Genomic DNA, 24,683 nt, shown 5'->3' with positions numbered 1-24,683 from the left:
CTGAGATGAAGGATGGGACATGGACTGATTGACCGACTGTGGGGCTGGGGGTCAAGCCCAGGGCCTCACCTGTGCTGGACGAATTTTTATCAGGCCGAGTTTTTATCTTAATTACTAGCATCTTCTCTAGCTATGTGACAGGGAATAGGTGTTTGAGCTCACTGCTCCCCAGGAGCTACCGATTGAGGGAACTGCAGTTGTGGGGAGCCTGGGTGTTCTGCCAGAGCGTCCCTGCTTTCAGCTAGCCTGGAGAAAGCCCGTGGTCTGGGCTCCTGCCGCCCACCCAACACTTCACCCAGAGCAGTGCCTTGGTAGCCTCTGCTGCTCTGCCCTGAGCTTCGCTGGGTGATCCATACTGAGAAGCAACAGCTGTTTAGAGCCCGCTAAAAGTAATGGTGCTACTGACGTGACTTACTGCACTGTACAATGGGCTCCAGCATAAGCCTTGGAGAAGACTCATTTCTGTGTTTATGGTTTGGGAAACATCTGAAAAGCTGAGCTTTTTCTTTTTTTTTAGTATACATTAATCACTTGATGTTCCACATTAGCATATGGAAATGTGAGTCCAGATTGTGGAATGCTACATGTGGTGTTTTTTTTTTTTTGTTGTTCTCATGCTTTTCCCATTTCTTTCCTCATTTGTCTTAACTGGGGTTCATTCATCCTTACAAACCCCCTTGAAGTTCTCCAAATGAAGCCAGGCAGTGAGGAGAGCAAAGCTGTCCAAGCCCGTGGTCTAACCCCTCGCCTCTCCTCAGATGACGTGGGGCTGGGATTACTCGGGCTCCTCCAACCTGGGGGAGCTGAAGCTCCTGCTGGAAGAGGCCGTGATGCTGCGACGCCTCAAGTCCGACGTCCTGTCCCAGCTGCCCGCCAAGCAGCGCAAGATGGTGGTGGTCGCCCCGGGTCGAATCAACGCCAGGGCCAGGGCTGCCCTGGATGCCGCAGCCAAGGAAATGACCAGTGACAAAACTGTGAGTGGGGGACTGGAGGTGGACTGGGCAACAGACCTGTCCTTAGGTGTCCTTTCCGGAAGGGGTTCTGTGCACAGGCTCCTGAACCTGACTCACCATCATCTTTTCCGTGGCCTGGGCAAGAATAGTTGGCCCGCTTGATTCCTTCCCTGACCTAATCGATTTTGAAATTGGCCGCTTCATTTGTGTTCTTATATTTGTGTGGGTTGCTATTGCAGGATGGGCATAACAATAAGTCCTGGGCCGTGGCAGGGTGGGGATGTGTACTCTGCACCCCTCAGAGAATGTTGAAGTTTGTTTAGATTATGTTCTGTGTATCTGGGGACAGTTGTTTGACCATTGCTATACACACGTTGGATACATACGGTCACTGTAACCACACCAGGCTGTTTGCATTACTCAGAATGACAAGTGGACGTGCATGCACTGAAGCACAGTTTTCAAGCCCTCTTCATCTCTGAGCCTGTGTTAGGGCCAGTTTTGGTTGCTAGGAAGCTGGCATCTGCGTCTTCAGAGAGGGAAAGCGAGGCTCACAGAGATTGTCTGGGGTCTCCTGGCTGCTTGCTGATGGATCTGAGGCTAGCTCCAGCTCTGCGTCCCCTGTAATTCAGAGCTCTTCCCACCATGCTGGCTGGCTTTATCTTTTCAAAACACTTCTTTCTCATACTTAACCTCTAGTGCTAAAAAGTGCTGTAAAGAAATCTATACCAGTTCTATTTCTGTCTTTTGGGACAAAACCTTATAATTTTCATTGGCAAGAACATAACAACCATTGGGCCTGAAATTACCCACAGCTGAGATCTTAGCCTCCCAGGAGATTACAGAATAAACTAAAATGACAGGAGACAAAATGTATGATGTTTGCTGTGTCATTTTTACAATGCAATGAGCAATCCTGGCTAGAAACTTTTGAGGAATGGGGTAGAATAGAGGATGCCCTGGTAAATTTTCACACTGTTTAATTTATTTTGAATTGCATACAATAACCTAGATGGTCTCAGAAAGGGGTAATATAAGCCAGGCGTGGTGGCACATGCCTTTAGTCCCGGCACATGGGAGGCAGAGGTAGGAGAATCGCCATGAATTCGAGGCCACCCTGAGAGACTCCATAGTGAATTCCAGGTCAGCCTGGGCTAGAGTGAGACCCTACCTCAAAAAAACAAAAAAAAAAGGGGGGGGGTAGTATAATCTCTTTGCTATACTATAGTTTTCAGCATTGATGTGGACATACTGAGTACTATTATTTTGTTGTTGTGGGCTATTTTTTTTAACTTATTTATTTGGGAGAGGCAGAGAAAGAAAGAAAGTCAGATAGAGAGAAAGAGAATGGGCACACCAGGGCCTTTAGCCACTGCACACGAGCTCCAGATGCATGCACTGCCTTGTGCATCTGAGTGGCATGTGGGTACTGGGTAATTGAACCCAGGTCCTTAGCACCTTAACCACTAAGCCAGCTCTCCAACCTGATTTTGGTTTTGAGACAAGTTTGCTGACAGGCAGAAGTCCAGCTTGTGATCCTCCTGCACCTGCTTCTCGCATGCATGAATGATTATAGATATGCATCGCTGTGTCAAGCCAGCACACTTTCCTTAGGTTTTATTTTGGCAGAACCTGGGTGCTGTGTCATTAAAACTCAGTTGTGGAAAAAAATCTCAATCTTGGTGGTTATTAAAGTTTTCTTGGGCTGGAGAGATGGCTTAGCAGTTAAGTGCTTGCCTGTGAAGCCTAAGGACCCCGGTTCGAGGCTCGGTTCCCCAGGTCCCACGTTAGCCAGATGCACAAGGGGGCGCACGCATCTGGAGTTTGTTTGCAGAGGCTGGAAGCCCTGGTGCGCCCATTCTCTCTCTCTCCCTCTATCTGTCTTTCTCTCTGTGTCTGTCACTCTCAAATAAATAAATAAATAAATAATTAAAAAAAAAAAACATTAAAGTTTTCTTCCTTCCTTCCTTCCTCTTTCCTCCCTTCCCCTTCTCTGTTTCTTTCTTTCTTTCTCTCTCCTCTCTTTCTCTCTCTCTCTGTCTTACCTCTATTCCTCCCTCCCTCCCTTCCTCCTTTATTGGTGCTGAGGGTGGGTCCCAGAGCCTTGTACATGCTGACCACGTGCTCTACCACTGAGTTATACCCCCTGCTTATAACCCTTTCTTAAAATCTTTAATATTGGCTGACTTTTGTTTACTCGTGAATACCACCAATAAACAAAGACAGCCACTATATTAATGGGGAGAATTTTGGACATGAAGTACTTTTAAATGCAAAGATCTATATAAAATACTGGGCTTTTATTTTTTTGTTTTTGTTTTTACTGGTAAAGTTGTTTGATTTGTGATGGAAGTAGCCTGACAGGGATTCTTGCCTGTACCCGGTCTGTCTCCTGAACCAGCTTGAGAATTACCCCCTGTGGACACAGCCAGAAAGTATTGTTGAGCATTTGAACTGAGAGGAAAGTCACATTCACGGGCTAAGCAGCAGTCGTGAATTGAGCCATACAGCCAACAGGAAAGAGAACAAGAAATTGAAGCATCATGAATTTTATCCTCAGTGCGGCAAGTTGTAAAGCCCTCTACCAACTCATATAATACTTGAAGCTCGAAGAGTAATTCCAAAAGTGATTTCAGAAGTAGCTTGAAAGTTTGATTTCATGTCAAACTAATAAAATTAAATTTAAGATAAACCATGAAAATTATTAATGTTAGGTATTTCATAATTTTTTGGTAGCTGTATAAATCTCTCACTGGCGGGGCAATTTGTTGATTGTTTTATATGTAGGAAAGGGAGCCTTGGTGCTGGGAAAGCGCATAGGGATCAGCCCTGTTGCCTAGAGCTCCCCCTGCTGGGTGGTAACCAGCATGGTCTTAGAAGTGTCCTGAGTCTTCACTCCGTTGCGGGCAAATACAGCCTAGGCTGCAAGAAGTCTTGAACCTAGGCTGCAGTAGAAGTCTTGAACCTAGGCTGCAAGAAGTCTTGAACCTAGGCTGCAGTAGAAGTCTTGAACCTAGGCTGCAGTAGAAGTCTTGAACCTAGGCTGCAGTAGAAGTCTCGAAGACTCTGGCTCAGGCCAACACTTGAGGCTCCTCTGCTTCCCTGGAGTCTCCCGTGAGTTGCATCTTTATCCCTAAGTGATAGAAATAAAGTTGGCACAGATTACCTGCCTAAAGCCAGAAGCAGCCTTCTAGATAAGAAGTCCTTGAAAAGCTGACGTCTGTCTGTGTTACTAATGTAAATTCAGCTTTGTCGTCCATGTGAGAAACGGGAGAGGGCTTGTGGGCCTTAGGTCCCGCACCGTCACAGTCTGCCCACTTCTGCCACTGCCTGCACTTCTAAGCTGAGGTCCAGCGCGGGCTGGGCATGGGCAAGGGTCCCGCTCACAGCGCTTCTGAGCCCTGACCAGCCGTGAAATCCCCAGGTGAACGGTTGAAAGAGGGCACCAGGCTGTCACGGTTTTAGTTAAATAAGTAGGCCTTATGTTCTACAGAAAGTGCCCTCACCCCGAGTTTTCACAGTTAGGTTTTTTTCTCCAAGTTGTCCAGTAGTTTTGTAGATCATGGTGGCCCCACCAGACACTGCGAACCTGCCTGTTAGGAACTGAGTGTTTTTAATTTTATTATTTTTTATTTTATATTCTTTAGTTGCACACATGCATGGATGAGAGTTTGATTATGGAGACACCAGTACCTCCTGCCTCTGCCAGTGAACTCCAGGTGCAGGTGCCACTTTGTGCATCTGGCTTTACATGGGTACTGGGGAACTGAACCCCTGGCCAGCCCTGTTTTTTTGTTGTTGTTGTTTTATTTTTATTTTTTTATTTTTGAAGCTGGTTCTCACTATAGCCCAGGCTGACTTGGAACTCACTCTGTAGCTCAGGTGGATTCAAACTCACAGTGGTTCTCCTGCCTCAGCCTCCTGAGTGCTAGGTTTATAGGTGTGAGGTACCATGTCCAGCTCAAGAACTGTTTGTTCTTTCACACTATTCCATCTAGAAGAAGACATTTAAATTTTTTTTTTAATTTATTTGAGAGAATGAGGCAGACAGAGGAAGAGAACTCCAGACACATGCACCACTTTGTGCATCTGGCTTACATGGGTCCTAGGTAATTGAACCTGGGTCCTTTGGCTTTGCAGGCAAACACCTTAACTGCTAAGCCATCTCTCTAGCCCAGAAGAAGACATTAAAAAAAAAAAAATAGAAGCCAAGGTGAAGCAGCCAATTTGTAAAATACAATTTTATAATGAAAGCTATTCTCTCTCTCTCTCTCTCTCTCTCTCTCTCTCTCTCTTTTTTTTCTGAAATACTAGACATCTCAAAAGCTATGGAAAGTTGACTGTAATCATCTTTGGTCTAAGGCCAGCTTTTGATCAGCAAGGCAGAAGCAGGAAGATGGAGGGGTCCTTGCAGACTCCTAACCACAGTGCCAATTTCCCCTCAACATTTGACAAGCCATTGAGATTTCCAACCTGGAAAATAAATTGAAATCTCCAGTGGATTTATCATAATAAAAGTTGAGACACAGGAACAAAGCACGCAGGCTATTTAACATGTCCTCGCTGGGGGAAAAATAACCATGGATCTGGTGATGTCTACTCAGTTAGGGGAAGATTTTATTCTTTTTAAAGTTAAAACTATTGATTTCTTCACCATCAAAAATACTCAGGGTTGGGCTGGAGAGATAGCTTAGTGGATAAGCACTCGCCTGTGAAGCCTAAGGACACCGGTTCGAAACTCTATTCCCCAGGACTCATGTTAGCCAGATTCACAAGGGGGCGCATGCGTCTGGAGTTTGTCTGCAGTGCCTGGAGGCCCTGGTGTACCTGTTCTCTCTCTCTGTGTCTCTTTCTCTCTGTAGCTCTCAAATACATAAATAAAAATAAACAACAACAACAAAATACCCAGGGTAGCCTGGTGTGGTGGTGCACGCCTTTAACCCCAGCACTCGGGAAGCAGAGGTAGGAAGATCGCTGTGAGTTCAAAGTCACCCTGAGACTACATAGTGAATTCTAGGTCAGCCTGGACCAGAGTGAGTCCCTGCCCTGAAAAACAAACAAACAAATAGCCCAGGGCTAGGGATGTGTGTGAGTCTGGAGTTCATTTGCAGTGGCTGGAGGCCCTTGCCCATTCATTCATTTTTTCTCTCTCTCTCTCTCTCTCTCTCTCTCTCTGCCTCTTTCTCTCTCTTGCTCTCAAATAAATAAAAAATAAACAAAAAAATTTTTTAAAAAATACCCCAGGGCTGGGGATATGGGTCGGTGCTTGAGTACTTACCTGGGTTTGATCCCATTTTACAACAACAACAACAAAAAAAAGGAGGGGCTGGAGAGATGGCTTAGCGGTTAAGCGCTTGCCTGTGAAGCCTATGGACCCCGGTTCAAGGCTCGGTTCCCCAGGTCCCACGTTAGCCAGATGCACAAGGGGGCGCACGCGTCTGGAGTTCGTTTGCAGTGGCTGGAAGCCCTGGCACGCCCATTCTCTCTCTCTCCCTCTATCTGTCTTTCTTTCTGTGTCTGTTGCTCTCAAATAAATAAATAAAAAATGAACAAAAAATTATTAAAAAAAAAAGGAGGAAGGAGGAAGAAAGGAAGAGGAGGAAGAATAAACAGCAGGAATCAGTAGTACAATGGACATCTACTATATGAAATCTAAAAAATAAGAGTACTCGTAATAAGTATCATTTCTATCTGTTGTTTTTTTTTTTGTTTGTTATTGTTTGTTTGTTTGTTTTTCAAGGTAGGGTCTCACTCTAGCCCAGGCTGACCTGGAATTCACTGTGGAGTTTCAGGATGGCCTCGAACTCACAGCAATCCTTCTACCTCTCCTACCTCCAGTGCTGGGATTAAAGGCATGCGCCACCACGCCTGGCTTCAGTAACATTTTTATTTGTTTAATTTTATTTTTGGTTTTTCAAGGTAGGGTTTCACTCTGGCCCAGGCTGACCTGGAATTCACTATGTAGTCTCAGGGTGGCCTCCAGTTCAGTAATGTTTTTTAAACACTGGCTCCATGCTGAGTGTGGTGCTTTGAGGTATCAGTCCCTGAATTCTTACCCTTGGGTTCTGAGTCTAGGTGGGGCCCCAGAGGCGCACTTGGGTGCCCAAGTCTAGGTCTGTTGAGTGGAAGTTACCAACTGAAATCACCGGAGTGCCTTGCCCAATTTTCTCATCCGTGCAAGTGGAGATAACAGTACCTTTATCACTTACATAGTCTTAGAACACTATAAGAAATAATGCTTGTTATTTTTTTGGACTGTGCTATAAAAGTAATTACCTTTGGTATTACTTAATTTTGGCATGTACTATTTGCATGTTTTTTTTCTATAATGCGTATATTTTGCTTACAATATATTTATATATGCCTATGTATATGTGGGCATCTCTATATAAAATATAGTTACATATAAGTACTTCTGTGTAAAATATTTATATCTAGCTATATAAAATAGGCACAGATAAAATATATGATGTGAACAATATATGGGTATTTTGGGAGGGGGATTGTTTGTCTTTCAAGGTAAGGTCTTGCTGTAGCCCAGGAATTCACTATGTAGTCTATGTGGCCTCAAACTCATAGCGCTCCTCCAACCTCTGCCTCCGAGGTACTAGGATTAAAGGCGTATACCACCATACCCAGCTATGTGTGTGTGTGTATAAATTTTTTTGTTGTTTTTTTGTTTTTTAGAGGTAGAGTCTCACTAGCTCAGGCTGACCTGGAATTCACTATGTAGTTTTCAGGGTGGCATCGAACTCACGGCGATCCTCCTACCTCTGCCTCCCGACTGCTGGGATGAAAGGTGTGTGCCACCATGCCCAGCAATATATGTATTTTTGAAAATAATTTTATGATTAATTTGCAAGGACAGAGAGAATGCATGCACCAGGGTCTCTTGTCACTATAAGTGAATTCTAGATGCATGCGCCACTTTGTGCATCTGGCTTTACATGGGTCCCGGGGAATTGAACCCAGGCAAGTGCCTTTTTTTTGTTGTTGTTTATTTTTATGTATTTATTTGATAGCGACAGAGAGAGAAAGAGGCAGAGAGAGAGAATGGGCGCGCCAGGGCTTCCAGCCACTGCAAACGAACTCCAGACGCGTGCGCCCCCTTGTGCATCTGGCTAACGTGGGTCCTGGGGAACCGAGCCTCGAACCGGGGTCCTTAGGCTTCACAGGCAAGCGCTTAACCGCTAAGCCATCTCTCCAGCCCGGCAAGTGCCTTTAACTGCCAAGCCATCTCTGTAGCCCTGAAGTATTCCTTTAAAACAGCATTTGACGACTGTCTAGTCTCCTCTCACATGTCAGTATTAGTATTTTGCTGGCCATTTTTGCGTTCACCTTCATTTACAATTCTGAGTCACACTGTACTGTAACCAAAGCTTGTGTGTGCATCTGTGCACACCTAAGTCTATCACGATGATACGTTTTAGTTGTTTATTTTTAACTATTTACTTATTTGTATGTATGTGCGCGTGTGTGTGTATGCATGCGCTTGAGTACGCCAGAGTCTCTTATTGCCACCAATGAATGCCTGGCTTTATGTGGGTGGCTGGGGACTTGAACCTTCAGCCATAGGCCATATAAGCAAGTGCCTTTAACCGCTGTGCCGTCTCTCCAGCCCCATGGGAATACATTGTAAATAGTAAAGTTGCTGGAACGTAGGGTTTGGGCCTATTTTTTTAAAGAAAGGCATTTGGTGTGTATTGCCACTGAAGGGTCAGCCCAGGAAGCCATCCCACTGGGCAGCGGAGATGTTTGTTTTCACGCCTGCAGCTGCTGGAGATGCTCCACGGTTTCACCCTCTCATTGTGCGTTTTCCCCTCTTCCTGTCTTGCCAGGAAATAGTGCATGAGAGCAGGTGAGACAGGTGGACGGTCTGAAGAGAAGGGAAGGCTGAGGACGGGGTAGTCTGATTGAGGGAGGCTCCGGGTATATGTAAGCCTACGCTGTCCCTTGGACACATCCACCTAGGGATTGTAGAAGTCAGAGGGCCTAACCTGCTGTAAGGAACCCTTGGGAATCTGGGGTGGACTTCATGAAGTCTATGAGCTAGCCAGCACCAGGTGAAAGGGAGTGTGTGTTGGGGGTGGGGTAGAGAGGCAGAGCTGTGCAGGCCTCAAACTGGGCCTGTATCCTAGAAAGAAGTTAAGATACTGTGAGTGTCATCAGTGTTATCTCCTGTTATTATTAAAGTAGCTAAATTACTTAGCATTCTTTCTTTTTGTTTTGTTTTCTGAGACTGTCTTTTGCTTCCACCATGCCTCCCTAACATTGTTTACATTTAGATGCAACCTGAAAACATGGTCTCTTCTCCTGGGAATTAATTCCTTTGTATGAGACAGGCCAGACACATGAATGATGGTTTTGAAATACACTAGAATACATTAGGTTAGATGGAATCAACTCAGTAAGTTTGGACACAGGTGAACTTGGTCAATTGAGCATGGAACTTGGCAAAAGAAACAGAAGGAATGAGGCTCGGAATTTAGCTCAGTGAGTGTGCTTGCCCAGCAAACACAAGACCTTGGGTTCGATCCCCAGCACCGGAACAAAACAAGGACAAGGAGGAGGCAGCCAGATAGGGTAGTGTACATGTGTAACTTCGGCACTTGGGAGGCTGGCTAGGGGGTGGAAGACCAGCCTGGGCTGCACAGAGAGACTTTGACTTGGGAAGTGAGGAAGGCAAGGAAGGAAAGGAAAGAAGGAAGTTAAGTTTTGCCAGGCTACAGTAGAAAGGTATGCTTGGCCAAGACCATAGTTCAGTGGGTCACATGGGTGTGTGCATGTAGTCAGCCCCGTCACCTGACAATTTTCCCATCTCATCCCTAGAATAGTGCTCATTCAGTGACAGGGCCAGGCAGTTCCCACGATGTGACCAAAGCCCAAGTAGATCAGTTACTGCCAGCTCTGGTGACTGGCCACTGAGATGGGAAAGCTCAGCAGCCTGTCTGCTGGGCGAGGTTGTCCCAGAGCTCTGGGGGTGGGCTTTAATGTGTGTCGTCTTTTCCAACAGAAACAACAGCAGAAAGAGGCCCTCATTGTTTTCTTCAACAGGACAGCTGAAGCTAAAATCCCATGCGTCATGTGAGTCACTACCCGTCGTTCTCTCTCTCTCTTTCACCTTATAAAGAAAATGTTGGGCTGGACAGATGGCCTAGCAGTTAAGGCATTTGCCAGCAAAACCAAAAGGACCCCGGTTCAACTCCCCAGGACCCATATAAGCCAGATGCTCAAGGGGGTGCATGCATCTGGAGTTTGTTTGCAGTGGTTGGAAGCCTTGGTATGCCCATTCTTATTCTCTCTCTCTCTCTCATAAATAAATAAAATATATTTAAAAAGAAAATTTTTTTTTTTGATGAGAGAAAAGCATTTATCTTGGCTTACAGTCCGAAGGGGAAGCTCCACGACGGCAGGGGTGCATGGCGTAAGCAGAGGCTGGACGTCACCTCTGCCACAGCAGGTGGAAACAGCAGCAGGAGAGTGAGCTGAGCTCTGGCAAGGGGGAGCAGGCTATAACAACCCTAAGGTCACCCCCCGTAGCACTCCTCCTCCAGCAACACTCCACTTCCCAAACTGTCGCCATCTGGATGCCAAGCATTCAGAACATAGGAGTTTATGGGGGTCATGTGATTCTAAAAAGAAAATTTTAATGTAAGTTGGGTGTTGTGGCTCATACCTTTAATCCCAGCCCTCAGCCTGAGCTAGAGTGATAGCTTTCCTCAAAAAAAAAAAAAAAAAAGTTTTTTTGCTTTGGCACTTAAGGCTTTTGCTTACAAAGCCCAAGGACCCAGGTTTGACTCCCCAGAGCCCACATAAGCCAGATGCAGATGGTGGCGCATATGTCATTTGCAGTGACTAGAGGCTCAGTCTCTCTCTCTCCCTCTAATAAATAAATAAAGAAAATATTTTTAAATGGTTTTTAGAAAAATATCATTACTACTTTTGTCTTCCAGAATGGTTTTATTGGTAAGAATTTATCAGAGACCAGATTTATGGCTACCTTGACAATAAGCCTTGGTCATCGTGACTCCATTGTCACCTACCAGCTGTAAGTTGCTGGGTAGCTGATATCACTACCAGCTTGTACTTGGGGTCTCTGAGAGCCTGCCCAACAATCAAGTGTCCTGGGGAAGCCCAGCAGGCTTGGCCCACACACAACAAGGGAGGATGTTCTTCTGACCAGAACTGGGATCACTTGCCTTTGCCTTTCATAAAAAGAAAGAGAAAGAGAGGAAGGGAAGGAAGGAAGGAAAAGAGGAAAGAAGGAAAGGGGAAAATCCACCTCATAGAGATACTCTTGTGTTCTCCAAAGACACGAGTCTTCAGCCATCATTTACTTAAATAAAAAGACAGGTCCAAGTTCTTTCAACAAAAAGGGATACCTGGCCATTGCCACACATAATTGTGTTTCTGCCTATAAATTAAAACCGAAGTAATAGTTTCTACTCTAAGAATTATTCACTGACTGAAAAAAAGAAACCTCAATTCTTTGTCTTTCTTAAAGACAGAAAAGATAAATCCAATTTCTGATTTCACTGCAGTTGGAACTAGAGGTAATCCTAACACCGTGCATTGTGCCTAATTTTTTTTTAAAAAAGTTTTATTTTATTTATTTATTTGACAGAGAAAGGGGGGGAGAGAGAGAATGGGGCGCACCAGGGCCTCCAGCCACTGTAAACAAACTCCAGATGCATGTGCCACCTTGTGCATCTGGCTAGTGTGGGTCCTGGGGAATCGAACCTGGGTCCTTTGGCTTTGCAGGCAAACACCTTCATCACTAAGCCATCCCTTCAGCCCTGTGCCTAATGTTTTAATTGCTTGATTGTCATGTGTGGTTCTAGTGGAATAATGACCAAAGTGACTCCATCACAACAAAGGCAGATTTCACATGGGTTGAGTGGGGCCATGTGGCTGTGGCCCTGAGATCTGTGGATACAGTGAGAAGGGTCATTCGCTTAGCCCCGCCCTTGCCTGTGAGGAGAGAGTTGCTGCCCCGCCCCCGCTCAATTCATGTACCCATGGAGACCACTGACGTCATATTGTTTTCCTACATCCTCTGCCCACTGTGCCCTGCATCTGTGACATTGTCATGGGAAACTTGAACACCAGGTGTGCCTCTGTGGCCTGGAAACTTCTCTCCGAAATCAAGGTGAATTGTTTCTGCCAACACACACACACACACACATATGTTACTGAGTAACAGGTGGCAAGGGGTTGAGTTTGTTGCCTCATTCCCTCAGCCCATGACAAAAGTCAGGGTGTGTGGCATGCCTCTCTCTTCAGGTATCAGGCTTACAAACGCCCATTTCCCTTAGAATTTAAAATATAACCTATGACCACTAGACTATTCTATTTTATTTTTAGATTTTTCTATTTTTTTTAAGTATTTATTTATTTGTAAGCAGAGAGAGAGTGACAGACAGACAGAGAGAATGGGTGCACCAGGGTCTCCAGCCACTGCAAACAAATACCAGATGCATGTGCCACTTTGTACAGCTGGCTTTATGTGGGTCCTGGGGAATTGAACCCAAACTGTCAGGCTTTGCAAGCACAAGCACCTTAACTGCTGAGCCACCTCTCCAGCTCTGTTTTATTTTATTTTTGCAGTGTTAGAGATCGAACCGAGGGTGTAATATTCCCAACCTCTACCCATCTCACCACCTCATAAATAAATCTGGGTTATACTGTATGCATTCTATCTTAAAATTCTATGACAATTTGTATAACACTTTAGATTCCAAACAAATTTTTACCTCAATTCATTTTATATTTATAGCCTCTTGGTGAAATCCATGGGTTGACTACATTGCCTCATTTTTAAAATGTAGATACTGAGTAAATCTGCTAGAAATCTCTGGATCTCCCTGACACATATTTAGTGAGTGGAAATTGGATCATAAATCTTAAAACCCCAATTTCCTTTGTAGCTGTTTTTCTTCCTTTTTTTTTTTAATTTTGCTGTTGCTTGCTTTCAGTTTAATGCACATCTTTTAGTGTAACAGACAACATTACTATAGTAGACAAATATTTCTACTCTGGTAACAAAAAGAAAGACTCAAAATGGCTAGAACAGTTAAGCTCTCTTAGATGTACAGGGCAAAGGCTCACTAGGAAGACTGGGCTCAAGAGTTTTTATGAGCTCACCAGTGAGTGTTGCGACTCTGTGATTTTTCAATGGTATGGCAGTAAACTCTTTTGCTTATATCATGGTAAATTTTATGTCTCTGAAAATAATTAAAGTATATTCTCCCAGTGTAATGGTTACAAACTGAGCTCTAACCTGGTACCTTGGTGAGTTGTAATGTTGTTGGAAAATAATTCTTAGATGTTTAGAGGCAGCCCGTACCTTTCCAACCCTTCCTGGCATAGGGTACTGAGATCTATGCTTTAAAGAAGTCATTGGCTACTCTGTCTCACCATGCCTTTGTCTAGGGATGACCTCAGGCTGGGTGAGGGTTTTGTGCTGAGGAAGTGAGCGGTAGTTACCTGCGCAGGCTCACCTCTACTTCGGGTGGTGCATCTCCACAAACTGCGAATCCAGGGGGCGGGGGGGGGGGGGGAATAGAAAGGGTGTGCTGACTTGGTGACGCCCTACCCCAAAAGTCCCTGGGAGTGGTAACCTGCCTTTAAGACCCAGGGCTTGTAGTTAGGAATTATGAAGTTAAAAACTATGAAGGATGGAGGAAAGAAATAAACTAAAAGGGAGGCATGCAAATGGGATCCTCTCTGCCATATTCCTTTGCCTGGGTAAACAACTCCGTCACCACTGAATTAGCTGTGGGCCTTGTCATCTGAGGTCTAAGGGGATGGGAACTGGAGGGCATCTCCTCAACGTTTCTTCTGTATCATTACTTGTTTCCTAATGCTGAGCTTCTAGAAATGTGTATATGGTCGAGTCCCCTAACTAATCCCAGCCTAGATGTACAGTGACTAACCTCACTTTGTAATGAAAACAGAATATGGTGATAGTAGCAACTATAGTTACTATATCCTTAGATAATCCAGTTGATAAGAATGTTTAGGGCTGGAGGGATGGCTTAGCGGTTAAGGCATTTGCCTGCAAAGCCAAAAGACCCTGGTTCGATTCCCCAGGACCCACATTAGCCAGATGCACAAGGGGGCGCATGTATCTGGAGTTTGTTTGCAATGGCTGGAAGCCCTGGAGTGCCCATTGTCTCTCTCTCTTTCTCTGTCAAATAAATAAATGAATGAATAATAAAATATTTTTTAAAAGAGTTTTTTTTTAAAAAAGAATGTCTAAATCACATACTGGAGACACATAAAGCATAAGAATACTTTTTTTGTTTTTACATGGGAAATAACTAAAAGGGATAGAACTCCTTCTGTATGTGTCAGAAGACAGTTTCCCCAACTGCTTCCCATTTTCATGTAACCTGGTGTGAGAGCAAAGGAGAAAGTCAGCACTCAGAGGAGGAGGAGAGTGGGCTGGAAAGGGAGATACTTGAAGATATGAAGTCACATTTTGATCACTAACCCGCAGTGCATGAGTATATGCTTAATCTGTTTTGTTGTCGTCAAATCCAGTGAATATATCTTGGACCTTCTGGAAAGTGGAAGAGAGAAGTTTCTAGTGTTTGCTCACCATAAGGTGGTTCTTGATGCAGTGACAAAGGAACTGGAAAGGAAGGTAAGCTCTCTGTGAAGCTCTCGGCTAGTATTGTCCACACGTCAGGTGGTTCTGAGCAAGGTGAGGTCGGTACTAAGCGATGAAGTGGGGTGATGCTTTCTAGAAACACTGCTGAAGACCTGAAGAAGAGTTCTTTTTTAAAAAATAGTTTATTTTTATTTATTTACTTGACAGAGAAAGAGGGGGAAAGAGAGAGAGACAGAGAGAGAAATGGGCACAGCAGGGCTTCCAACTACTGCAAACGAACTCCAGACGCTTGTGCCCCCTTGTGCATCTGGCTAACGTGGGTCCTGGGGAATCGAACCTAGGTCCTTTGGCTTTGCAGGCAAATGCCTTAACCACTAAGCCATCCCTCCAGCCATGAAGAAGAGTTCTCTTTTTTTGTTGTTATTTATTTTTATTTATTTGAAAGTGACAAAGAGGCAGATAGAAAGAAAGAGAGAGAAGGGGTGTGCCAGGGCCTCCAGCCACTACATACAAACTCCAGACACATGCACCCCCTTGTGCATCTGGCTAACGTGGGTCCTGGGGAGTCAAGCCTCGAACCATGGTCCTTAGGCTTCACAGGCAAGCACTTAACCACTAAGCCATCTCTCCAGCCCTGAAGAACAGTTCTTGACCCACAGTGAGCTCAAAATATTGGCCCAGGGTTGGTGGGGGGGGGCATGGCTCAGCAGATAAAGTGTTTGCCACTCAAGCCGGAGTATATGAATTGTACCCCCAGATCCCACATAAAAAGCCCAGAAACTGTGGCAGGCTTCTGTAACCCCAACATGATGATGCAGAGGCGAGATGGGAGAATTTCCAGTAAGCTGTGGTGAGCGCAGCAGAGAACGGCAGAACAAGAAGCCCTGCCTCAAATGAGGTGGACAGGCGTGGGCCAACCCAAAAGTTGTCCTCTGACCTCCACGTGTGGGCCATGGTGTGCTCACACTCATGAACATGCACACACAAGTGGGTCATAACAAATGCCTCAATGTTTCCCGAATGTGGCATTCTGCTTCATCCTGGCTCAAGTAGACATCTAGAAGCCTTGCTTTAGGAATGTCTCCAGGGGCCTCTCCCATTCTCTCCGTCATAATATGAAAGCATTTAAGTGGCTGCCGTCTTTTATTCCTTCCTTTGGTTCCTCCTCATTGCTACCCAATTGCACATGGTGGACTTCAGTACAGAGCTTTATGGCCGTAGTGAAAGTGAGCAAGAAATAACGAAGGATTCATAGGGATGTGCCTTAAAGCTAAACACCTTGTATTTTCACTTTTACTTAAGCTTAGGATAATGTTTTCTTTCTTCTTCCTTTGTTGTTTACACTTATGTAATGTTTAAAGAGTAATAAAAACACCTGTGTATCTCCCACCCAGACTGAGGAAATGAAAAGTCTCACTGTATTTATTTCAAGGATTAATTTTTTTTAAACATATTTAAGAGTGAGAAAGAGGCAGACAGAGAAGGAGAGAATGGGTGTGCCAGAGCCTCCAGCCACTGCAAACTAACTCCAGATGTATGTGCCCCCTTGTACATCTGGCTTACATGGGTCCTGAAGAATAGAATGGGGATCCTTTGGCTTTGCAGGCAAACACCTTAACCGCTAAGCCATCTCTCCAGCCCTCAAGGATTAGTTTTTAAATAATAAAAGACTGAGACTTCTTCAACCCCTCAAAGTTTAATTTTAAGGGCTGGGGATGTAGTTCAGTTGGTTGAGTGCTTACCCAGCATGTCTGAGACCCTGGGTTTCATCCCCAGAATTGTACACATGGGTCTGGAAGTGGCTGCTTGTACTCCAGCACTTTGGAGGAGAAGGGGGAGGACCAGGTGTTCCTTCTAATGCATAGGAGTTCAAGGCCACAGCCAGCCTAGGATCCAGTCTCTGTCTCCAGAACAAACAAAACGCTTAATTTAAAAAGAAAACAGGAGCCGGGCGTGGTGGCGCACGCCTTTAATCCCAGCACTCGGGAGGCAGAGGTAGGAGGATTGCCATGAGTTCAAGGCCACCCTGAGACTCCGTAGTGAATTCCAGGTCAGCCTGGGCTAGAGTGAGACCCTACCTCAAAAAAAAAAGAAAAGAAAACAGGGACTAGAGAGAATGGCTCAGCAGTTAAGGCACTTGCTGCAAAGCCTAAGGACCCAGGCTCAATTACCTGGTACCCACATAAAGCTAGATACACAAATTGGTGAAGGCATCTGGAGTTTGCAGTGGCTGGAGGTCCTGGAGTGCCAATTCTCTCTGTCTGTCTCTGTTCTCTCTGCTTGCCAATAAATAAATAATTTTTTTAAAAAGAAGAGAAAGCAAGCAGGGGTAAGGAATGCCCTGGAGGCAGAGTTGAACAGTAGGGTGGCTCTGCTTTGGGGCCACGGCTGGTGGGCGTGGTGGGCAGCTCCCGGCGGCTCTTGCATCACGCCTCGGTTTCTCCCTCGTCCCCAGCGCGTTCAGCACATCCGCATCGATGGCTCCACCCCCTCAGCAGACCGAGAGGAGCTCTGCCAGCGGTTCCAGCTGTCTGAAGGGCACACCGTGGCAGTGCTGTCCATCACGGCTGCCAACATGGGCCTCACCTTCTCCTCAGCCGACCTGGTGGTGTTCGCAGAGCTGTTTTGGAACCCTGGGGTAAGGGAGAGAGTAGACCGCAATCCCGCTAGGCGTGCTTACGGTGGAGAGTTCGGGGCCACGGTTAACAGACGTGTCCTCAGCGTGATTAGTGCTGGTTTTGGTGTCTGTTCTGGTCTCCTCCTTAACTGTGTTTGTACTTGGCGGTTTTCACTCCTTTTCAACACTACATCTGTCGGCTAGTTCTTAGGTCTTCACAGCAGGACCGTGAGGAGCTTGATGTGAGATTATTAACTCCATTTTATTTGTAAATTTTTTAAAATATTTTTTGTTCATTTTTTATTTATTTATTTGAGAGCGACAGACACACAGAGAAAGACAGATAGAGGGAGAGAGAGAGAATGGGCGCGCCAGGGCTTCCAGCCTCTGCAAACGAACTCCAGACGCGTGCGTCCCCTTGTGCATCTGGCTAACGTGGGACCTGGGGAACCGAGCCTCGAACCGGGGTCCTTAGGCTTCACAGGCGAGCGCTTAACCGCCAAGCCATCTCTCCAGCCCTTAACTCCATTTTATAAGCGGAGGAGGAGTCATAGTTATAGGGAGCTGATCTCCTTTGTGGAAACTGGGCACAGAGAGCCCGGTCTGCCTGTGTAGACCTTCGGGGCCGCACGCCCAGGCTCCTTTCGTGAACTGTCCCCACGAGCTACTTTAGCCAAAGGGGCCTCCTGCAGAGCGACCCCACTGGGGGTTTCCTCCCAACCTTACTGATAACGAGGGGTGTAAGAGCAGATCAGAGACAGGTGCTTAGTGAACTCATTACAATGTCCCCAAACTTAAGAAGAAAATAATTTCCCTCTGAGGTCCTGGCAGATCCCTTGTAGAATTCAGGGTCAAGGCCCCTCATAAAACACGACTGTAGACAGACTTTCATTCTTGAAGTCGGGACTGACCACCATATGAAAACACTGCCCTTACCCCCCACTCATTATACAGGGCCCTTCTCATGGGTGTGAGATCTCCAGCTACTTACAGGGTAACAATGCATTGCACAGAGGTATGTAACAGATACCGGGTCCCCAGCCAGGGCTGTGTGTGGTTCTAACAAGAGCTACATTGTTGGGGCTGGAGAGATGGCTTAGCAGTTAAGCACTTGCCTGTGAAGCCTAAGGACCCCGGTTTGAGGCTCAGTTCCCCAGGACCCACGTTAGCCAGATGCACAAGTGGGTGCATGCGTCTGGAGTTCCTTTGCAGTGGCTGGAGGCCCTGGTGCACCCATTCTCTCTATCTGTTTCTTGTTTTCTCTGTCTGTCTGTCACTCTCAAATATATAAACAAAAAAATAAAGAAATAAAGAATTAGATTGTTGAGACATTGAAACACTGTGAGGATGAAAGCGCTTGGTAAGGCCCCTTTGGATAAAGTAGCTCAGGGGGATGGTTCACAAGAGGCCACCTGCTTTGGTGGCTGGGCTGCTTAACGCCTTTCTCTAACTGTTTTGTTCCCTGGCCACACAGGTGCTGATCCAGGCAGAGGACCGGGTGCACCGCATCGGACAGACAGGCTCTGTGGGAATTCATTACCTGGTGGCGAAAGGCACAGCGGATGACTACCTTTGGTATGTGTGGCCGGGTGGCCTGGGTAAAGAGCTGAGTTGGGATGGGCAGAGGGTGTTCCCTTTGCTCCTTCCGTTCTTGTGTTTTTGCCCTCGGGGCCCTATACAGAGAGCCACTGGTGATGCTTCCCTCTTTCATCACGACCATGCCTCGTCCTAGTCACTATTGCTCTCTGGGGAAGTGACTTTCCCCACTGCTCTGAGAAAAAGAGGGGACCTTAGAATTAAGGTGGAATTTAGCTTGTAAAACAGTGTTCCCAGACAGGTTTTCTTGCCTCTTTTCTAATGTACGGTGTTACAGCCACCTCCTGCTTGCGAGGCTTACTGCTGGACATGATGAAGAAAATGGCTCATCCTGGGCCATGTGGTATTGCATGATGGAATCAGTGTGTGTGTGTGTGTGTGTGTGTGTGTGTGTGTGTGTGTGTTACACTAAGGATGAAACAAGGGCCTCACCTATGTTAGGCAAGTGTTGTACCACTAAACTACTAAGCTATATCCCAAGCCCTTTTTATTTTTATATTGTCTTAATATCTCACTAAGTTGCCCAGGCTGGCCTTGAACTCATGTTGTAACCCAGACAGGCCTGAAACCTGGAGTCCTACCACCTCAGATTTCCAAGGAGCTAGAGTTACAGGCCGGGTGAGTATCACATTTTCAACTCTGGCAAGCTGGTGTGTATGACCTAAGCAGAAACCCCTCCATACTCTTTCTCGATCCCGTTTCCTCCTTCCTGGTATCAAGTTTCTTGATTATCTAATCATTGTCCACTACTCATCTGTGTCCAGCCTTGTGACCCCTGGTGTGCACATGGGTGACCTTGCTTCCTTGTCCTTCAGGGGATTTGTTCATGGGGCAGCTCATAACACTGCCAGGTTCAAATTTTTTTTTTTTTTTTTTTTTTGAGATAGGGTCTCACTCTGGCCCAGGCTGACCTGGAATTCACTATGTAGTCTCAGCATGGCTTTGAACTCACAGTGATCTTCCTACCTCTGCCTCCCTAGTGCTAGGATTAAAGGCATGTGCCACCACACCTGGCCAGGTTCAAATTTTTATTGTAATGAGGTAGGATTTATTTTGTGCACATCTTCTATTAGAATTGTGAATCTGGTATTGTGAACCCAAGTTGGATGAGTTTTGATTGAAACAGGGCAAATATTTCAGAATGGATGCTTGCGCACTGAGAGATGCAGAGATGTCGAATAGCCACCACCTTCTAGTCCCATAAGAATGAGGTGGCCTCATCTTAACAAATGTGCAGGTTCCAGGCAGTTGAATTTGTAATTCACCATAGCTCCTCTCTCCCACCCAGGCCCATGATTCAAGAGAAGATTAAAATTCTGGGGGAAGCCGGGCTGTCTGAGACCAATTTCTCAGAAATGACAGAAGCCACTGATTACCTCTACAAGGTATGCCAATGCCTGGCTCCTTGTCCTTGGAGCAGAAGGAGGCAGCAAGCTGGCTGCTAAGCTCTCCATCCCAAGGGACAAGGTTCTAATTGCTTCTGGGGCCACCTGCAGCCCTGGAGCTGAATCAGAAGGGTCGACAGTCATTCTCAGTCTGTCCATAAGTGAGGGCCGTAACCTTAACTCCTGTTCCTTCCCACGTGCCCTAGCAGGTGTCCAGCTTGAGGCTTGTGGCTACATGTGGAGAATGTGGCTCAACCCCAAATCAAAAACTGATGTAGAGCCGGGTGTGGTGGCGCACGCCTTTAATCCCAGCACTCGGGAAGCAGAGGTAGAAGGATCGCCATGAGTTCGAGGCCACCCTGAGACTCCATAGTAAATTCCAGGTCAGCCTGGACTAGAGTGAGACCCTACTTTGAAAAATGAAAAAAAAAAAAAAAAAAGCTGACGTAAAACATTATGTGACATTTTTTAAATTTTTATTTATTTATTTATTTGAGAGCGACAGACACAGAGAGAAAGACAGATAGAGGGAGAGAGAGAGAATGGGCGTGCCAGGGCTTCCAGCCTCTGCAAACGAACTCCAGACGCGTGCGCCCCCTTGTGCATCTGGCTAACGTGGGACCTGGGGAACCAAGCCTTGAACCGGGGTCCTTAGGCTTCACAGGCAAGCGCTTAACCGCTAAGCCATCTCTCCAGCCCTGAGATTTTTGATAACTTAATATGCACAGTGCTTGAGCATGAACTTTGAGGTGACAACATCCTGTCAGGATGTCAAAAGGACGTAGTCACAGGCCTAGACAGTCTTCCAAACTAAGGCTGCCAGTGGCTGCCTCATCCATCAGAAGCAGAAAAAAGCTCCTGTGACAAGTATTGGATTGTCACTAAAAGTACCCCAGCAATGCCAGTCGTAGAGGGGGAACCACGGGACTGTCCCCACCATAGAATGGCCGGCATTAAAAGTAGGGCATGGCTTCCGAGAACAGCTTCTTGTCATTTGGTTTAATGCTCAGTGCTTCGCCATGATATAGAGGGGTAAACTGAGATCAGAGAAATAAGACTTTCATGAAGTCACAGAGGATGGGAACCCAGCCCAAGATAGATAGGTCTTCCCACATTGGCCCAGTATTCTTTCACCAGCTTTCATTATAAAGCAGCAAAAATAAGAGACCAGGGAATATCTTCCCATGACCAGGTATACTCCAGCCCTATGGCTGTCAAAGCCTGTTGTTCCTTTGTTTCTGTGAGACACCAAGAGCAAGGAGCTCAATGACTGCCAATGGCGTTCTGCTTCCCCAGCTCCGGTGGTCAAGCGCCAACCTCCCATGTGGGATTCTCCCTTACCGGGAGAACTGAGTGTGGCTGGGCCTCGTGAAGGGAGGTGACCTCATGGGGCAGCTCATCTAAGAACCAAGGTGTCTCCTGTCTGTGGGACTGCTAAGCTTCAGAAGTCTGAGTTAAAACAACGAAGTCTTATAGGCAACAAAAACTTAGGAGTTTGAGGATCTGATCACTCATTATTTTCAGAAAAAAAAGTTTTTGTAACTTTTGAGATAGACTCTTCCCCAAAGCCCAGGCTGGTCTTGAATGTAAGATCCTCCTGCCTCAGCCTCCTGAGTGCTGGGATTAGAAGCATGTATCATCACACCTTGGGATAGCATATTTTCTTAAGTTGACGATAAATTACCCTTTTAGACAAAAACAGTTACTAATCCAACTTTCTTTTAAATTTTTAAAAATTTATTTATTTATTTATTTGAGAGAGGAGCAGCTATAAAGAAAGAGAGAATGGGCACTCCAGGGCCTCCTGTCACTGCAAATGAACTCCAGACACATGTGCCACTTTGTGCATCTGGCTTTTTGTGGGTACTGAGGGATTGAACCCCAGCCATCAGGCTTTGAAAGCAAGTGCCTTTATAAGCCAACTTTCAAACAGCCTTACCTCTAAGCTGTTGAAAGCACTCTGAATAACCTGGGTGGTACGCTAACAGAACCCGAGTTATCATATGTCCTTTGAAAAGAAAGAGCCTTGCTTCTAAAGGGTTCTCATTCCAACTTATTTTCTCAGTCTGACCTCTCCCTCAGGTCCTTTGAATTTATTAAGAATTTTCTGCCTAAAATACAAGTGCAAGATAATGTGAGATATATCAGTATTTATTTTGATTAAAATTGTACCAGCTTATTTATTTTTACTAAGATAGGGCTGAAAGTTTCATTAACAACTGGATAAAGAAAATGTCACCTTCTGTAGTGGAGACAAAGGTAAAAGGGGCTATGTGTCAGTAAGACAGCCTTCCTTGGAAAAGGGGAAATGAAATATTAATCTGATCTTGGAACTTGCTTCCAATTAATTATGCATGCTCCGAGTCTGTGAATAGTGTCACCATCATCATAATCAAACATGAAATAACAGGTATTTCTCCTGGACTGGACTGCCTTGCCCAGGGTAACATTTCCTGGACTTTGCACTTGTTGCCAAGAGGCTGATGAGTATGTCCTTCCAGAGGACAGGTATATCATGCTAGGTTCAGCCTTAATGGCCAGTAATATCACTATGTATTCCAAAAGGCTGAGATCCTGAAAGGTTAGGATGTGAGATGCAAGTTCAAGGAATAATCTGGAGTTATTACATGACACGCTGTCTTGATCAGCGTACAGGGATTCTGCTAAGATGTAGTGGCCGTTTAGGCTGAGACCTAATTATAAAAGACCACAAAGCCAAAAAAGCAACTTTAAACTTGATGAGATGGACACAAGAGAGCCTAGAGACACTACAAAGAAAATCTTGCTAAAGGATTGCCTGGGAGTAAAGTCAGGCTGTCCAAGCTGTCGTGGCTCGTGGAATAAAAAGCAGCCTGTAGCCGTCACAATCCTTGCGTATACCAGGTGACAGCTCAAGTGACTGGTCTTGATAGGAGAAGGGGATGGCAGCAGTAAACCTGTATGAAATGACAGGTGTGTTTGAGCCTGGTGGTTTCGGGCAGAGAAATGAGAAAAAATATTGATAGACTTTCAAAAATGGGCTTTTGTGGGAGAGAAGCTGTTTAGGGATGGGGGATGGAGAGAATATTTTGATTTTAAGTAGTTTAGTTTTATGGAACTTTGTGGATTTACACTAAGATACTTAAAAAATGTAGCTCTGAGCTAGTTGGGAAGAAGGGATTCAGTGGAAGGGGTCGAGAGCAGAGTGAGAGAAAGCAATGGGAAAGGATTCAAATCAAAATGTGTTGTCTACTTGTATAAATTGTCAAAATCTTGAAAAAGCACGTGGCCCTTGAGAGGGTCAGGATTAGGAGTGCGGACTTGGGAAAGCTCAGTGGAAGGGGAATAGTGAGCCCAACATACAACATACATCACGGCTCTCACTGCTGGGCCTGAGTCTCACACGATTCCGTTCCACGTCAGCTTTTTCAACAATGGACAGAGGTAATGGGGGAAGACGTTTTGACGATCTATAGCTTTGTATCCTCAGACACACGGAGAGATACCCACTGTGAAAATGAGGCATAATCGATCACAGAATACAAATTTTGGAGTCAAATGATAGTTTAGGTAATGTTTCTGTTTAGAAAGACTTAGAGAGGCCTAGGAACAAGTGATATTTCTGGAACCATTTTCATTGTAAAGTACTGATTGGGAAATGAAAAAGGAGAAAACATTTCCAACATCATCTGCAGTGTGAGAGTAGCTTTCTGCTCCCACAGCATTGCTTGTTCTTTCTTCCAGTGTGAGGGAAGGCACAGTAAGGCCTGATGTAAGGACGCTGGAAGGTGTCCAGGGGCACCTGTCCACTGGGACAGTCCACTCGCCATGGGCTCCCCAGTCAAGCCAGTGGATGTCAGTCACCTGCGAGCTCCCTCCAGCCACGGTGGAGGAGGGCCGGTGTTGAAACCCGCTTCTTCCTCTGACCTTTCCTTTTCTTCTCTGATGAAGGACCCGACGCAGAAAACAATCTATGACCTGTTTCAGAGGTCCTTTGAAGAGGATGGAAGTGACATGGAGCTCCTGGAGGCTGCAGAGACCTTTGACCCAGGAAGTGCTTCAGGAACCTCTGGAAGTAGTTTCCAGGATTTGGGAGGCAACCTGGATGAAAATTCCTTGACCGACAGTCCACCAAACAAAAGGAGATTTGAATTTTTTGATGACTGGGACAGCTTTACGTCTCCTTTCTAGAAGGGGCCAATTTTTTAATGCATAAAAAAAAAATCATGGTATTCACTAAAATAAAATATTTTGTTTAGAAAGCCTGTGTTCCTTTGTCATGCAGCAGTACCTGGATCTGTCCCCACGCCCAGTGGTACCACCATGTCCATTCCCCTGTCACTTTTGCTTGGGGGCTTAATTAACTGTTGCTCTTTTGGTTTAGAAAAGGAGACAGTGTCTCAAAACAGTGATATTTCACTTTACTTAAGTAATCAGGTTTTTCTCACCCCAATATCTAGACTTTAAAAATGTTACCAATGTCAGGTGTGGTGGCACGCCTTTAATTCCAGCACCTGGGGACAGAGGCAGGAGGATCG

At 45.6% G+C, this 24,683-nt stretch overlaps 1 protein-coding gene across 3 annotated transcripts in view; it reads left to right on the top strand.

Moving 5' to 3' along the window:
* The window catches only part of Smarcal1 (SWI/SNF related, matrix associated, actin dependent regulator of chromatin, subfamily a like 1), a 62,380-nt gene extending 37,973 nt beyond the window's left edge, over window positions 1-24,407 (top strand). For 2 of the 3 annotated variants that reach the window (XM_004662848.2, XM_045148231.1), the window contains 7 exons: window positions 759-974; window positions 9,967-10,037; window positions 14,499-14,601; window positions 17,024-17,206; window positions 18,660-18,760; window positions 20,070-20,166; window positions 24,097-24,407. In XM_004662848.2, the coding sequence (XP_004662905.2) occupies window positions 759-974; window positions 9,967-10,037; window positions 14,499-14,601; window positions 17,024-17,206; window positions 18,660-18,760; window positions 20,070-20,166; window positions 24,097-24,336 (1,011 nt within the window). In that variant the 3' untranslated portion in view covers window positions 24,337-24,407. The remainder of the gene's footprint in view (window positions 1-758; window positions 975-9,966; window positions 10,038-14,498; window positions 14,602-17,023; window positions 17,207-18,659; window positions 18,761-20,069; window positions 20,167-24,096) is intronic. The other variant, XM_045148230.1, reaches the window with a different exon arrangement.
* The last annotated feature ends 276 nt before the right edge of the window (window positions 24,408-24,683 follow it).

This window comes from Jaculus jaculus, chromosome 4, assembly GCF_020740685.1.
Source record: "Jaculus jaculus isolate mJacJac1 chromosome 4, mJacJac1.mat.Y.cur, whole genome shotgun sequence".
NCBI lineage: Eukaryota > Metazoa > Chordata > Mammalia > Rodentia > Dipodidae > Jaculus > Jaculus jaculus.
The sequence above is the reverse complement of the archived record's forward strand: the minus strand, read 5'-3'. Positions and strand labels throughout refer to the sequence as shown.